This window comes from Lolium perenne, chromosome 6 (genome assembly GCF_019359855.2).
Source record: "Lolium perenne isolate Kyuss_39 chromosome 6, Kyuss_2.0, whole genome shotgun sequence".
NCBI classification, from domain to species: domain Eukaryota; kingdom Viridiplantae; phylum Streptophyta; class Magnoliopsida; order Poales; family Poaceae; genus Lolium; species Lolium perenne.
Genome location: NC_067249.2, coordinates 13906510 through 13923102, shown reverse-complemented (window position 1 = coordinate 13923102; position 16593 = coordinate 13906510). Strand labels below are relative to the sequence as shown.

The following is a 16593-nucleotide window of genomic DNA, read 5'->3' as shown; positions in this document are numbered from 1 at the left end:
TGATCAATAGATCAACCATTTGTGTAATATGGATCATGTGATCTCTATTTGTAATACGACTATGGTATGTAATGAATGATGACTTATGATATTCAACTGTTATGTCTCGCAACAACAATATTCCTGGGATTGCGATGTATGGCATAACAGGCATCTGGACTTAAAAATCCGGGTGTTGACAAGTTGGTATCAGAGCCATTGTTTGACCTTAGGAGACCCTAGTTAGAATGGACGTCTGAAAAACTTAGTTTCAAAAACCAATGAAGTGAATATTTGTGAAAACTTGTTCTTACCCTTACCTTTGAGATTCCTTGCCAAAAATGAGAAAGACATACTCTACTTTCTTGCAAGCCTACATAAAAACTTGCACACTTGACTACTTCTCTAATTTACTCCTCTTTGCTCACAGATGACGTACCAATGGGAGTCCTATCAGCTTGGTCCCGAAGGCGACCTCAAGTTCGAAAAAGAGTTGAAGCAACTAGTGGATTATCTAGGACACCCATACCCTAAGTTCTTCGGAATGCCACTCAAGGCAAAGGCAGGAGAACCGCCTCAGTGGGACGTTTCTACTGATCTACGAAGAAAGCTTGATGCCCCGGTATGGGAAACCATTTGGATTGCTGTAACAGGAAACACCTGGAAGGAAGGACTAGCCGAAGCAATGCAAGAAGCAATTTTTCGTCTGTGTGGACAAAATAAGGACAAAATCAAGAACACTCGCTTCATCTACTACCCAAGACATGACCCCTGGGGAGAACCAATGACCATGCCCCCACCACAACCAAAGATGAATCCCTATGAAGCACCTCAGGACTTCAGCAAGACAAAACCCGCAGGGATTTGGACAACGCCCTCGCCTATCGTCAAGCATCTCACCCGTGAAGAAGAAGATTCCACCGGAAGAGTAGTATCACTCCAAAGATCAAGTAGGTGTGAGTTGTATCGGGATCCCCTTGTATCGTAGAACGAATGAATGGTTCTTCAAACCAACGGTGTGTTAGATTTGTAATGTGTGATGTTTGGTATGAATGAAAAGGTGTTGCTGGTTTTTACCCCCTTCAACACTACCCAAGTTTTCAAGTTTTGAACTTTGTGAATTTTAACTCAAACAAACCATAGAAGTTTCCCTCTTACCTTATCATCTACTTCAATGTTCAGATGGCCCCTCCTACCCGCAACAACTCCCGTGCCCAAGCAAATCAGATACCCCCTGAGCACGCCAAGATGACTGACGCCATCAACATCCTTGCAATGGAGCGCAAGGCACTTCGCCATCAGCAAGCCAAGAAGGACTACCTCATTGCCCGCCTCCGCGTGAAGATAGCATCACTAGAACGGCTCCTCCCAATACCCCACCATGCCCCCAGAGCCAATTCCGATGTGACTTGCTACGCATGTGGTGTTACTGGTCACTACTCTAACAAGTGTCCGGTGAAAGCCGCCAACAAAGCCCCAAGAACTGGAAGCAATGTTGTACCTATTACACAAAACGACAAGGCAACGGTAACCTGCTATGCATGTGGAACTGTGGGTCATTACTCCAATGAATGCCCCAAAAAGCTTGCCAAGATCGCCGCCAACCTCGCATTCTGCACAGCAGCAGCGCCGTTTCGCAACTAGAAGAAATTTTGCTCCAAACTACCCGAACAACCGCAACGGTCGCTACTACAACCTGAAGGCCACCGAAACACAAGGAACATCTCAGAATATGCCAAGTATGTTCCCTGCTAAATCCTATCACCCAATCTCTCTTAGGAACCTAACTCTTCTTAAAATCTCGGGACGAGATTTGTTTAAGGGGGAAGGGTTTGTAACACCCCAAATTTCAAAACAAAGCCAAAAATGAATTTCCTTTTTCCAAAAATGAGAGCCAACAAAAAACTTTTCTTATATAAGGTATTATGCTTAGTGCTCCTACCTACTACTGGTGTTTTTGCCTTGATGAGTGTAGTATACTTGTGTGATACACCCTCAAACCCTAGAGTGATCACGTGAAGATCACAAACCAAATAAAAACGAAAAGAGAGAAAGAAATCAAATAAGAAGAACCCTAAACCTTTTCCAAAATCATTTGGATCTGGTTTTGAGAAACCCAAAATAGAAGAAAGCTATATGTGGGCCTATAGCCCTAATAGGTAAATATTGAACCCTACCTTCTCTTATTTTACTAAATGGTAGTGAACCATTGTAAAACTTGTTAAACCCTAAACCACATCCCTCTTGACATCAATCTTTGAAAAATAGAATAAAAAGGAAAAATCTTATTTTAGAAAGAAGCATATATGCCTATGGCTATTTTGTAAAACTTCCCCTAGGCCTTTCTACTTTATGTAGAGAATTGGAAAGTATTCTTAAACCTTATCTAGTACTTTTCCAACACAATCCAAAGTGGAACACAAGGTTTTCAAAAAGAGAGTAATAATGCCATAGAGGTATATGAGGGCAAAATATCAATTTGTGAAATTGAGGATCTTGACCCTAGACTTGAAGTGGAATGGGTGGATCACTCCTATATACCTTTTCAACTCTCAACAACATCAATTGGGTCAAGCCAAGTTCAATAAAAATCAAGTGCCACATATGCATAGAGGCATATGTGACCCGTAGCCATTTTCACCAATTCTTGTCCTATGCCCTTCTACTTTTACCAAATGGTGTGAAACCATCTCTGAACCCAATCTAACCCTAACTTGACCCTCCACCTTGCTCAAGTAAAGCAAGGGGAGCACCTTACAAGAATAAGAAAAATTGACTTGTCATCTCCTATGTGTTTTGGCCAATTTTACAAATCTTTGAGCTAGACCTCTTGGAATGGTTTCAATGGTTTGAAATTGCTTCTAAACTAATAAGAATGACATTGGAGTCAAGTCAAGTCCAATCAAATGGAGAGAAACCCAATAGTGGGATATTTCCATTTTCCTCACATACACATAGGGCCAATTTATCAACTCTTGATCTAGGCACCAACCTTGCCTCAAAATGGTTGGAACCTTTCATCCAACTTCTTCTAACACCAAATAAAACCTCACCCTTGTCAAAGCAAGGCCAAGAAAAATAAAAGTTTAAATAGTTAGAAATTCACAAAACCTCACATAGGGCTTATGCCATTTTTCCAAATTGGGACCCTAGCCCATTTTGGCCTTCACCATTAGTTGTATAATGATGCTAAACATCTATTACAACTTTTGGAATCCAAGAAACCCAATTCAAATCAATTTCAAACTCAATTGGGGATCACATGCAATAATGGTCAAATCTGCCATAATTATTCTGGTCCCTACTTTGAGCCTCTCCATTTCAAGTTTTTCAAACTAGACTTTCCCAACTCTTTGCATGTCATCCAAGAGGACATCAAGGTGAGCAACTTTTGTAAAGACCACCCTGCCAAAATCCTTATTAATCAATTGCTAGGCTCATCCAAAGTTGGCACTTTTAATTAAGTGGAACAATCTCCCACTTAGGGAATTTGCTATATTTCGATTTTCTAAATTCCACCACCACCTTTCTTTGCCTCTGGTCATTTAGAACCAAACCAATTACACCCCTTTCAAAATTGTCAACCTTTTGAGCCAATTCAAATTTGGGCAAAATTTGATGAAACATAAATAGGGAACCACACACACTATTTGAAATAGTGTCCTACACTACCCATAATCTACCCCAACCTACACCATTCTGTTCCCTTGTCCCCTCTCACCCTACAACACACAAAAACCCTAGAGGAGCTAGCTACACATGGCCTAGCCATGGCCATGCCGGCCATGGACATACCCTCTTGCTCCCCCTCTCTTCTCTTCACTCTAGCACCGACCACCTTGCCCTTTGCCTCCCCTTGGTCCCCCGAGCAAGCTCATACACGCCATTAGTCGAAAGGTGGACCACAGAGCCCAGTGCCAGCACGCGCCCACGACGCACTGGTGCGACAGGAGCGGCATGGCCATGCCATTGCATGTCTGCCGACGCGCGCACCGCGGCCAACCATCGACTCGCCGCCCCGCTCCATCCCTGGCCCCCTCTCTTCTCCCTGAGCATCAGCGCCGCACCGCGAATCCACCAGACACGCTCGCAACCACGGCCCTGGACCACCGCCGCCGGAGACGTCGACACGATCCCGTGAACGCCGCCGCAAGCACGGACGCAATGCGTCGTCGCTGCACCGTCCCCACCTCGCCATCACGCTCGTTAGCTTCGCCGGATCTCGCCTACCTAACGCCGCCTCGCCCATCCCCATTACTCGCCGAAACACCGCGACCATGCCGGCTCCGCCGCGGACCTCACGGCCACCTCGCGTCGCTATAAAAGGAGGACGATCCCGCCTCCATCTCCACACCAAACTTGCTTCCCTCTCTCTTCTGATCCTCCTCGACCATCTCTCTCCCTCAATTACCCACCAGAGCCCTCCAATTGCACGCCGGAGACCCGCAAGCCGACGCAGACGCCGCCGCCGATTGGAGCCCTCCCCGGAGACGCCACTGCTACCAGGAGGACCGCCGTCTTCGACAACGTCGCTGCGCACCTCGCCGTCGACCGCCGGAGCTCCGACGACCGCTCCGACCCCCTACCTCCGCCGTGCCCGCGTCTGCCTCTCGTCGACGACGACGACGATCCACAGCCGCCCGATCGCCATCTAATCCTACGGCCCGCACCACCCCGTACCGTTTCGGTGAGTTTCACTCACTGACGCGCGGGCCCCTTTGTCAGCTGGCCCGCAGCGCTAGTTGGGCTGCCCCCTGGCTTTTCAAATCTTTCGGCCCATTAATTTTCCCGCCGGCCCATTGTTCAAACCCTGTTAAATAAATTGGTTATAGATTTAAATACTGAACCCCACTTTGAAATTGAATAGTTTCAAATCTACTGAACCAAAAGTTATGAATTTTATATTTTTGGAAAGCTTAGGAAAAGATCTATCCAATGCCACTGGCCTCATGGTCAATCTCTTTGTAGAATTAATCTGACAAAAATAACAAGTCAGGGACTTTTCTGCCTTAGAATAATTCTTAAAAATCAACCAAAATAGCTATTGAGTAAATTCCAACTCCTTTAGCTCACTTTTGACTTGCACTAATTGTTTATGAAATAAAATGGTGTGGTCACTTTGCATGATCTTGCCCTAGTTTAAGAAATGTGCAATATGGCTAGTTTAACTAGTTGATATTGTCCGAAATTATTAAGTAATTCATATGAAGTCTTATGCTTCATTTAAATCTTATCTCAAAGGAATTCATGTGATGTTTGGACCCCTGGCCAAACTCACCTATATGAATTACTAAGAGATTTAAATCATAGGTAGTGTTATTAAATGGAATGAGGTATTTTATCTCATTTAAATCTATTTCTCAATTTATGATGATGAATGGTTGACTTTGGTCAACTTGATTTCATGCATGAATGTTGGAGAAATTAAATCTTAAGAAGTTTTCAGTAAGAGAAAGGTATTTCTCAAACACTAGATGGAAACTATCACTTACATGTAAGGAGAGGAAATTATTTTCCTCAAGCCACACAACCAATGCACTCTAAGTGTAGTATTGGTGTGAGTACAAGTATTGTTAGAATAACCAATGAATTGTTGAGGTGGTGCAATCACCTCAATGGTAGTTGCTAACCTAGTTACAACTATGTGTTAAATCTTATGAGAGGTTTCTCTCTCATTTAAATCTTGGTCCCAAGTATTTCAACATGAGGTATGGACCATGGTCTATATAATCTCATATTGAGTATTGGGTGACCTTAAATCATTACCCCTGTTAGTATTAAATTGAAAGAGGTATGAAACCTCATTTAAATCATTTTCTCAAATGAGGAGTATGAAGAGGCTGACCTTAGTCAACCTAGGTCATATTGTGTTCATCAGAGAAATTAAATCTTAATAATATAATAAAAGGAGTTTATTTCTCTGAGTTAATTAAAAGTAACACCTAAGTTAGTATGAGAGGAAATTCTTTTCCTTGAATAAGAGGAACACCTCCACCCACTTAATAGTAGTGTGAGATGCTAGTTTAAGCTGTGTAAAGCTTGTGTGTGATTAGTTAGTATGTAAGTTTGGTAGGATAATTGTGTATCCCGTATTCGTATTTTAGACGCTAGTACCGGAGACCATCAAGAAGGGGAGGACTTCTACAACAAGGAGAAAGGAGAAGAGAACTTAGACCCTCACTTCATACCAAGGCAAGCCAATACCGATGCAAGTTAATCTGTAGCAAGCTGAAATACCAATGCAAGTTTATCAATGATATTGTTTGCAAGCTAAAATACTTAGTTTGCAAGCTAATATTCTTGCAAGGTGCAAAGCCCTCTTAGGGCAAGGCACCATGTTTCTTAGCTTTTCTTATATGAACCCATCCCAAGTTTTTACTGTACAAGTTTACCGATTTGTTTTTAAATGAGTTACTTTCATAGTTAACTTTGGTCGAAGTAAAGAAGTTTACTAGAATAGTCCAGATAGCAAGCTATCACCCTTGCCAGCTAGACCTTTGCAAGTTAACCCCAATGCAAGATAATAATCTTGCAAACTTGCAAAGCTCACTATGAGCAAGGCATTACCTTATCTAATTTATACTTATGATCCTATTTTCCAGTTTTTACTTTACAAACCTTATGTACTTTGGTTTTGTCAAAGTACTTTTTGATTCATGATTCACTTGGTTAGTATGGGATTAGTACAAGAGTATCAAACTTAGCCTAGAAGCAAAGCAAAATACTTAGCACCCTCCTACATAGATGCTAGTGCGGTTTTGAAAGTGACTACTCCATTTGGGAAACTGGGAACTGAAAAGAGTTTTGAAACCCTGGAATGAAGATGCATTCCATTGAATGATTTTTGAAGGTGAATATGACTGGTGAATGACTTGGTGAATTTTACAAAAATACTGATGGTTGGGTTCGGATGCGATACCATTCCAATTTTACCGTACCCCCACAATACCTGAATCTGGGTAGGGCTTAACTGGAAGTTTGTGTGTCTTAGTATGGGTTCCCTCTAAACAAGCGTCATCGGGGTTATGCCGAAAGCTACCTCTACCACAAAAGAAACGATACGATATGATGCGAAATGAGGTGAATGTCCGGCCCAAGCCCTGTGCAGTTCCCAGGTTGACAGTTGGTCTTCACTGGGAGGCCAAGCTCATGGGGAGAGGTGCCTATACTAGGGTGTGTAAATGAAAGGTTATGATTGGTAGTTCGCGTACTGCGTACGATAAATCAGGGCCAGTTACCCCTGACGAGCTATTGCAATTGTTGTGGCACAAGTGTACCACCTCTGCAGAGTTAAACCTATTCGAATAGCCGCGTCCTCGGTTATGGACAGTTGGAAAGGCCATACTGTTCCGTCATCAGAACTTTTCGAAAACTATGAATGGTGAAGGGTGACTTATGACTTTGAACTTGAATGGAGACTTTGACTTGGAATCACAACAGAGTTGTGGGAATGACACTAATGTTCCCACTTGAGTAGTTGGTACATAAAGAGTTGTTTACAAAAATGTTTGTGAAACAAATTCTGCTTTATGCAAAATAAACTAGAGCTTAGCACCCCCTTACTAGGATTGTTAGCACTTACCTTAGTATTAGTTTGCGAGTACTTTAAAGTACTCACCGTGTCCCTGGCTATTCAAATGGCCAGATTTTGAAGCAGAACCACAGCATGAAGAAGACGACCCGCAGGACGCCCACGACAACTAGGGAGCCTTCTGACGTCAGACGTTGGCCTGTGGACTAGAGAGTCCCTTCTACGTTACGCTTTCGCTATGAAACTATGAACTTGGTGTATGTTGATCAATAGATCAACCATTTGTGTAATATGGATCATGTGATCTCTATTTGTAATACGACTATGGTATGTAATGAATGATGACTTATGATATTCAACTGTTATGTCTCGCAACAACAATATTCCTGGGATTGCGATGTATGGCATAACAGGCATCTGGACTTAAAAATCCGGGTGTTGACACCCATCCAACTTAATATTTTTTTAGGAAAAAGTAAAAGGAGAAAAGGTTGGCCCAAAGCAAAATAGGCTCAAGCAACAAAGGAAGTAAAGCCCAATTATCAGTCCACTTAGAGAGCAGTCTGGAGGTAACGATTCATCCTTCTTCTACCTGAAACATACGAGAAAACAGATCTGGACCTGCTCTAATGGTGGTGCCCCATGAAATCTTTCTCTACTGGCTACTACATATGTCACACCTAACGGGCCCCTTTGATCTCGGGGCCCAGGGCGGCCGCCCCGCTCGACCCCCCTCAGGGTCGGGCCTGCCGTCTCGCGCCCAGCAGCACAGGAATGACGCCGCGCTCGCCCTGCACGAGGACGCCGCCGCCCGCAGCAGCACTCCCGCTCGGTCCCTGCTTCTCGACGTGCATGCCTTGACCGGTCGACGACATGGAGACCTCCGCCAAACACCATGAATGGCACCTAGCCACCAGGAGGATTTGGATGCTGGGTGCAGCCGACTCGAGAGGGTTGCACATGATATATACAACTAGTTCAATTGGCGTTTTAGATTAACACGATAGTGCAGAGCATATGATTTATTTTTTGTTTTATTTCGATAATTGATTTGGTGACCCATGATGTATTTCGATGTAAGAATCATATTTTTAATAATACGATTGAAGCTGCCTGCATCGCATGGATGTGGGCATGTTGCTCCATTTGAAAAAAACATTGTACCCTAAAACATTTTCTAAGATAATGGGCCCAAAATACATAGATCACATGGAACATGAAAAACAAACTACATGATCACCATCAACGGGGCTCACACACGCAATCCATCCTACACCACCAGTTCCTCTTCTTCACTTGCTACTCGGATAGCACCTCCAAAGATCCCACAATCCCAGAAACGACCTTCTCTTCGGCGACTAGAGAGCATCCAGGGTGCTATCTGCAAAATCCGCACTCCTCCCCTTCCCCTCCCTCCCCAGCCTCTAGCCCGCCTCCCCAGCCAACCCTAGCCCCGGCAGCGGATTCTTCGGGCAGGCGGGTCGGATCCCCCGACGCCGCGATGATGGAAGGCTGCGGCCGCGGAGATCCGGTCGAAGATTTCCTCATCGGAGGCGCCGGCGATGACGGAGAGGACCTCGCCGCCTTCTGCGACGGAGGGTACGGGCACCGCAACAAAGAACCGATTCTGTCTTCTAGCTCTGCGTATTGCGCTAGATTGCATTAGTTTTTGTGATTTCGTGTACGGAAATTTTGTAGTCTCGAGGGTCGCTGTCGCCGTAGATTTCTTTATTATCCGCGGGCGGGCGGCGTTGAACGCGTAGCTGTTCTTGTTGTTCGAGCCCCTCCATCTGCGCGCTACATGGCTTGGAATTTTGGAATATATGATCTGTAGCTTTTGTTGATGCGAAATCTGGGTCTCCAAGTGTGTGATTGCTACCTGTGAACCACTGGTGAACCCCTGCTGCAAATCTGAAGATATTAGTGAACATCTGAGTGCCGGCATTGTCAGTGCCTTTTAGGCGAGTCTGCCGACCGTGATCAGTGATTTTTTGTGTCCTCACTTAGTAATGCACGACGTTGTGCTAAGTGTTAGGTGGCATACCGTCGCAGGGCTCATCACTCGGCCTGTATACGGGAGTTGATGTGCATAGATATGATAGTAAATATTGGTTTATTAGCACCTGCTGTTGAAACATGAGCGGCAAAATCTTTCGTTGCCTTGAGCGGCTACAATGCCCTTTCATATTCTTGTGCGTGTACCTGACTGCTGTTTATTTGACAGACTTGGGATTGAGGATGTAAGTGGAGATGCATGCGGTCTTGAGCATTCTAATTTGGGTAAAAGGTGCCAGTCTTACTATTCTGTTTTCTTCTTCTATATGCTAAAGCACTATCTTCAATTACATTCTTCTTAACTATGAAAAAGTTTCTTTTTGAGTTGTATTTTGGCATTTCATACCCTTGCTATTTGTTTAATACCGACTATGCTCTCTAGGTTCAGTCTCTGGTGGTACAATTTGAAGATATTATGCACTTAAGACTTGAGAGCATATAAATTGTTTCATTACTGGTTGTTCTGAATTGTGGGCTGATGGCATAATGCAGAGAATTTTGTTCCATTATATTTAAACACTATTGCAACCCATTACACATGGCAATGGTGCCATTGACACAGTCGGCATACTCCAGTTTGTAACATACTATGCATTGACCTGCCTGATATATTTCCTTAGTCAGCACCATTCCAGAATTTTTAGTACTAAGAAATTTCATTTCGTGCAGAGGTAGAGATGAACCATCTTCATCTGGTCCAAAGTCCAAAGCTTGCCGTGAGAAAATGCGGAGGGATAAACTGAATGATAGGTATGGGCATCTTGCAATATGTACCCATAATGTTAAACCATCCCTTCCTGTGTTCCCTATCTGTATGAAGTATGATCTGTCACTTATTTTAATTGCAGGTTTCTTGAATTATGTGCTGTTATGAATTCTGGCCAGCATGGGTCTGCCGAAGTATGTTCAGCGAGCAAGCAAGCTAAGTTGGATAAAGCAAGTATCTTGAGTGATGCAGCTCGTATGTTGACACAACTCAGAGGTGAGACAGAAAAGCTTAAAGAATCAAATGAGAATCTACGAGAGGCAATCAAGGACCTTAAGGTAACTTGTTCCCATAACACGAGTTAAACAAGCAAGTAGTTCTAATGCATTCTTAGCTGTCCCCAGTTTTATTAGTGTGCAAGATTGGCTGGCCACCAATTAAATACTAGATTTTTCATCTTTCATTAATTCCCTGACTTCCCACACATCTGAGAATGATAGATTTTACTAAATCTGTTCTTGTACAAATGGCTCTATAAATTTCCAGGTGGAGAAGAATGAGCTCCGAGATGAGAAGGTGAGCCTGAAGGCTGAAAAAGAGAAGCTGGAACAGCAAATCAAAGCAGCAAGTGTTGCTCCTACAGGATTTATTCCTCACATGCCTCACCCAGCAGCGTTCCACCCCGCTGCATTTCCTCCATTTGCACCACCTTACCAAGTTCCAACCAACAAAGGCGCTCCAATGCCTGCTGCGTTCCCTGGAATGGCAATGTGGCACTGGCTGCCCCCGACCGCCGTGGACACAACCCAAGATCCAAAGCTTTGGCCACCGAATGCCTAAGTGCGACGGAGGTGGGATGCTGACTGACGCTGCCACTCGCCCATTGGCAAGTCAGGACGTTTGTTAGATCCCTCGAGATGAAAGGAAACTCGCGATTGTCGTTCTTGTATGCATAGCTGTTGTTTCGGACAGCTCAGTTAGGGTCCCTTGTCCCGTATAGGGGTGATACCTGTAATTAATCTGGATCTTAACCCTCTTGCTTGGCCAATCTTTCATTGCTCCCATGTCTCTTGTATGAGTATAATTGTAAAAGTATGGAAGAGCACTGATTTATTTCTTAAGTTTGTACTTAAGACGGTGTCTTAGTGTTGACTTTGGCAATACCTCTTTTGTTTATATAGAGTTGAGCATGTGAGCACTTGCATAATAATGTGTTTATGTTCTAAATTTGATTGCCACATTATCCTTGGCTTCAGAGCTGATCTTTGAAAATATACATTTGTCATAAAGATTTCTCATTAACTAGTTGATACCCTGCATGTTGCTGTGGAAATTAGAGATGACTTTCATGTATGCACCATGTAGCATGAACATTCTATGCTAACAATGTCCAGTTGCATATGTTGTTATGAAGTGCAAACATATTGCTGCCTTGTATTGCTTTTTTATTAAAGTCTTGGTTGTCAACGCGTATCTCTTCTTGAGCACATAATTGAAAATAATTCTTGATGTGAAGATTCTTTACAACTTCATCTTGTGGAGTACCATCATATCTTCATCTTATCCCTTCTTCCCGTTTCACTATCAGTGAGTAATAAGTACAAAAAAAAAAATGAAATCTATCTCCATTACGCTGCTAGATACAATGGAAGCCGGGAGATGCAAGCGGACATGGATGATTTACCAGTGCTTGGTGCTCAAACCCTTCATATAGTCCGCAATGAGATAGTGAGTTGATTAAAAAAGCAAGTACAGACTTGCGGGCTGGTGCTGACGTTCCTAAAGGTAGAGGATTGAGGAAAGAGTTATATGCAATGTGGAGGTGAAAATATCAAGAAGCTAGATACTGGGAAACTGATAGTCTAGTGTACATTGCAGGAACTGATGATATATATGACCAGCTATAATTAGTACCTCACTTAATTACATCCAGTTAAATTACCAACCTGCACATCGTTGCCGCTGCTGGTAGAAATTGACTTTTGAAGGTGGGCGGGTATGCTGAAACTTTTATATGAATCCACCTAATCCTGTAAATCAAAGTAAAATCAAGCTCCGTTGAGCACCTAATCTGGTGTGAACATAGTAACATTGACATTAAAAAAACAGTCAAACCTGATTAATTAAGATAAGAGGGATTTGGGGAGCATACCATGAGAATGGTAGATGAGGAATATAGAAAGACATCATGCGACAGGAATATAGGATATGAGTCTAAAAGTGAAAGGGGTGGCAGCGATTACTTCCTGTCCGAAACCAGATGGAATTTACGATCAGCTACAGATTTCAATCCATCAGAGAGGAACCAAGGCGCTAGAGAACACAACACATGCTTCCTCGACATAGCAATTGATAAAGCGGCAGCTTGTGCACCATTACAGGAGGAGGCAGCACCGGCACACACACAGCCAGATGCGCTAGGAACAACTGGAAGACACGGAAGTGGAGAGGAAAAAACGAGTGAAGTACTCGTAGGCTCGCCCATTGCCTTTTACGTCATCGCTTCCTCTTCCTTTTAACTGTGGGCTGCAGCATCGCTTCCCCTTCTCTTTACGGTGGAAGGTGAAGTAGAACCACCCGAGGGAAACGTTTCATATTTCTCGACAGATACAGGAGACAACATAAGATGAGAACTGGAAGCGCTAAGACAGATCACCAACGACTGTATATTTGAAATCTGACGGCAAGAAACTATTGAGGTGATGTCGTTGCATGAGATTTCAGCCTGCAAACATTTAATGCACCATAGTGGGGGTGAACTTTATAGATATTATAGATGCTCAGACAGTACTATAATGGCCACCAAAATATTTTTACATCACAAAACTCTACAATTCTTTTGCCACAAACGGTGCTTCTGTTACCTGTAACAAGCACACAGATGCATAGGAACAAGTTCGGGCATATTGCAGTCTTAATTAGACCCACCACTGGACTAGAAACTAAAAATGAATTGGATTAGGCTGATCATGCATTTTGAGATATCCATCCTATTATTTATATGACAGTACATATCCTCCCTATTCCGACTTCTCTGCTCCGTAACGGCACTGAACCGGTTCACCCGCGATGAGCTTCTCCAGAGCATCGGATGGGAGGCCGATCATCTCAAGCGTCTTTTCCCAGACAAGGTGTGATGTATCGAGGTTGTGTGCTTCTTCCGAGGCATTCACTGGATTGCAGTCATAGTTAATGCATGCACAGACAGGCCAGTCTTCGGACTTCAATGTCTCGCAGTATTCTGGAACTTGGGGGTCAGATGCTGCAAACAATGTACTTCTTGATCCTGCGTTACATCGGAGATGAAGTATATTAGGAGATGCAGACATTGTTAACTGACAGAAGGCAATATGCAAAAGATTCAGGGACTCACCTTCTTGAGCATCAAATATGAAGTAGGGAATGAGACCATATCCAGCTACAAGAATCTTAGGGAGGTCCCGCGCCTGTGTCATGCCATGGGTGATTAAGTTAATATCCAGGGAGTAAACAAACATAGGGAGAGCAGAGTGAGTTTATAAATGTATCATGGTCCATCAGAATGATCAATAGGAATTATCTGGTAGGAACAATAGACTTGATACTGGGAATAGATCTGGACAAATTTTCTCACAACATATATTCTGAGATGCACCTTTGTACTGGAGAGATAATTTTCATCTGTCATTGTGTTTCAACCGCTCAGTTGATAATGTTATCTAATCCTTCCTATATTTCTACAATGCAGATGGTTTCGATGTATGTCATTTTCTTCTCTAAACGCAAAGAGTCAAGTACACAACAGTAAATAGGTAAAAAGAACACTTCATAGTTTCACCTTCTAAAATAAAATAAAGGACATGATAAACTGACAATGAATGAAATTGGGGAGGAGGGTGGGGGTGGCACTCACAACATTTGTGTGGACAATCCCAGGAGAGGTGCAAACAATATGGACACCAGCCTCTGCAGGAATTCTCTTATGAAATATGCTGCTAAATTTTACCTGAGTATGAGATGAGAACTCAGAACAAAGTAACATTAAACAAGATGCATAAAATCTTAGACAATGATATTCTACTTGCAATGAAACAGGACCATACCTGTGCTAACTTGCTATTTGAGTATCCCAACCAACTTCTGTACTTGTGCTTCCCAGATGTAAGGTTCATATCTTCAGCATCTACAAAACCTAGTGTGTGCATCTGAAATCAAACACAAGCATGTTAGATGTTGCAAGTGTACGGAGAAGGTTGACATTACGATAGACTTGAAGATTGAAACTGTTAGTAGAAGGAACTGGTAATGATGGGAAACTCACGACTGAATTGACATTTATAATTCTGCTTGGAGAGCCTCTGATAAGGGAAGGTAGAAGCAACATTTCTAGTAAAGCTGGTGCAAGATGGTTCACGTGCATATGTTGTTCATATCCATCCTTTGAAAAACACTGAGGCTCTACAGGGAAGGGAAAGGTCAGTTATCTCCAATAAAATAATCTACTTTGCTATGAAGCATGCAAGTTGGATCAATTTAAAGGCTAAAAGCAAAATAATTAGGTCCCATACACACCTCCTATAGCGAAAATGCCAGCATTGTTGATCAATACATGTAGGGGTGCCATACGAGCATTCCAAGCCTCAGCAAATTTTACAACTGAGTCTAGGGAGATCAAATCCAGCTCCATTACCTTCAGATGAATATTCAAAAACAATGTCAGATAGTCTGCAGTTAAATCACACTTCAACAATCAATTGCAACATATTTCCTTCCGTCCTCAATGTGAATAAATCTACATAAAACACACTACATACTATTGACTTGGAACTCAACAAGACAACAAGAACCAACAAAAATCAGAAACTCTAGACCTATGTCTATATATCAAATGAGGAAGAGCAACACACACTCAAATCCATCCATTCATCAACCAGGACCTGTAGCAATGTAGTTAGTGTGTACATTCTTCACAATTACCTCAACGTTAAGTGGCATGGAACATTCTGATTTTTCATTCTGCCATTTCTGGATGAGCTCATGTGCCGTCTTGGGTCTCCTAACTGCCATCACAACATGGGCCCCTGCTTGTGCGAGTTGTCTGGTTTGATCATGAGGCCAAAGACATACTCAATATTAGTTTCACAGCAAGATATCAGCCTCTTATTTGGAGCGTTGCACATTTTCCAAAATCATAATGCTTTGTGCAGTGTAGGATGGGACGCAAATATCACATGACTCCATGCAAAATCCCCATAGCAGTGAAATAGAGAACAACTAGAAGACTAAGATCTCCCCCAGATATGCAAGATGGTGACTTGTGAACAAAGAAAGAGACCAGCATAGTTTTGCCTCAAATGAGTGAAACCAGGTAACAATTTGACTAGTACGGCACAGTCAGATTTGTGAAGTATTTGCTCTCATGTATTAGCACGGCCTAACAATGTATTTTGTCAGTGTATAGCTGGAATACAGTTACACATGTTGCTAGCTGGAATTCAGAAACTAGACCTAAGGCCAAGCAGCAATTCCGGAGCGAATTGGCTTAATACAGTTAGGAGATCCCATCTATAGAGTTGTGGGCAGGCGAAAGAAGACACCTTGCGATCTCGAGGCCGATGCCGCTGGTGGCGCCGGTGACGATGATGGAGACGCCGTCGAGCGGGGGCAGCTCGAGCGGGTTGGCGAGGTGGCTGGCGGCGATCCGCTGGAAGAAGAACTCCCCCACGGTGGCGAGCCACCCGCGGCTCCACTCCAGCCACCCCAGCGCCTCCTTCCTGCCCCCGCTCCCACGCTCCGCCGCCTTCGCCTCCTCGACCCCGCCGCCGCCGCCGCCGGACGAGGTGCCCGCCTTGGCACGCTCCTCCTCCTCCCCGTTGGCGTCCACCGCGGCGCGACGCTGGCGCAGGTCGCCGGCCATGTCGGAGGAGGGAATCTTTCCTTGGTGGAAGAGCGACAGGCGGCAGAGGTGCGTGCGCGCTGGAGATCTGTACTCTAGTGGACTGGCAGCAGCTGTGGCCTCTGTCTCTTCCCTTTGGAGTTTGGACGATTCGCTTTCAAATCTGTCACTATTATTATAGTACGAGTTGAGACCAAACTTCGTACTCTTTGATTAGTGATGATCGTTGGAGACCGTATTTGGTACATCACGACTCATAAGAGCATCTCCAGCCCTTGGGCTCCCGGGCTGAAATCTGGCGCTATTTAGCGTTAGATTGGACGAAAGTTTGGTTTGGGAAGCGTCGAAGTTCTAGCCGTCTCCTCGGTAGACATCTGGGGTTCGGCGTTTTTTAGAGAAAAAAAGTCCTTGGATACCAAATTTCATGCATAATTCAGGCGAATTTGA

At 43.7% G+C, this 16593-nt stretch overlaps 2 protein-coding genes across 2 annotated transcripts; one reads left to right on the top strand and one right to left on the bottom strand.

Moving 5' to 3' along the window:
• Window positions 1–8870: 8870 nt before the first annotated feature.
• On the top strand, window positions 8871–11404 carry LOC127308814 (transcription factor ILR3). Its single transcript, XM_051339718.1, has 5 exons — window positions 8871–9109; window positions 9735–9797; window positions 10235–10315; window positions 10414–10609; window positions 10818–11404. Exons 1-5 carry the CDS (start codon window positions 9012–9014, stop codon window positions 11109–11111), a joined length of 732 nt encoding a protein of 243 aa, XP_051195678.1. The 5' UTR covers window positions 8871–9011; the 3' UTR covers window positions 11112–11404.
• A 1616-nt stretch (window positions 11405–13020) lies between these two features.
• LOC127308815 (dehydrogenase/reductase SDR family member FEY) lies at window positions 13021–16297 on the bottom strand. The gene is made up of 8 exons (XM_051339719.1): window positions 15848–16297; window positions 15228–15348; window positions 14823–14940; window positions 14572–14708; window positions 14354–14455; window positions 14164–14256; window positions 13645–13717; window positions 13021–13557 (listed from the first exon to the last, which is right to left on the bottom strand). Exons 1-8 carry the CDS (start codon window positions 16165–16167, stop codon window positions 13292–13294), a joined length of 1230 nt encoding a protein of 409 aa, XP_051195679.1. The 5' UTR covers window positions 16168–16297; the 3' UTR covers window positions 13021–13291.
• Between the last annotated feature and the right edge of the window lie 296 nt (window positions 16298–16593).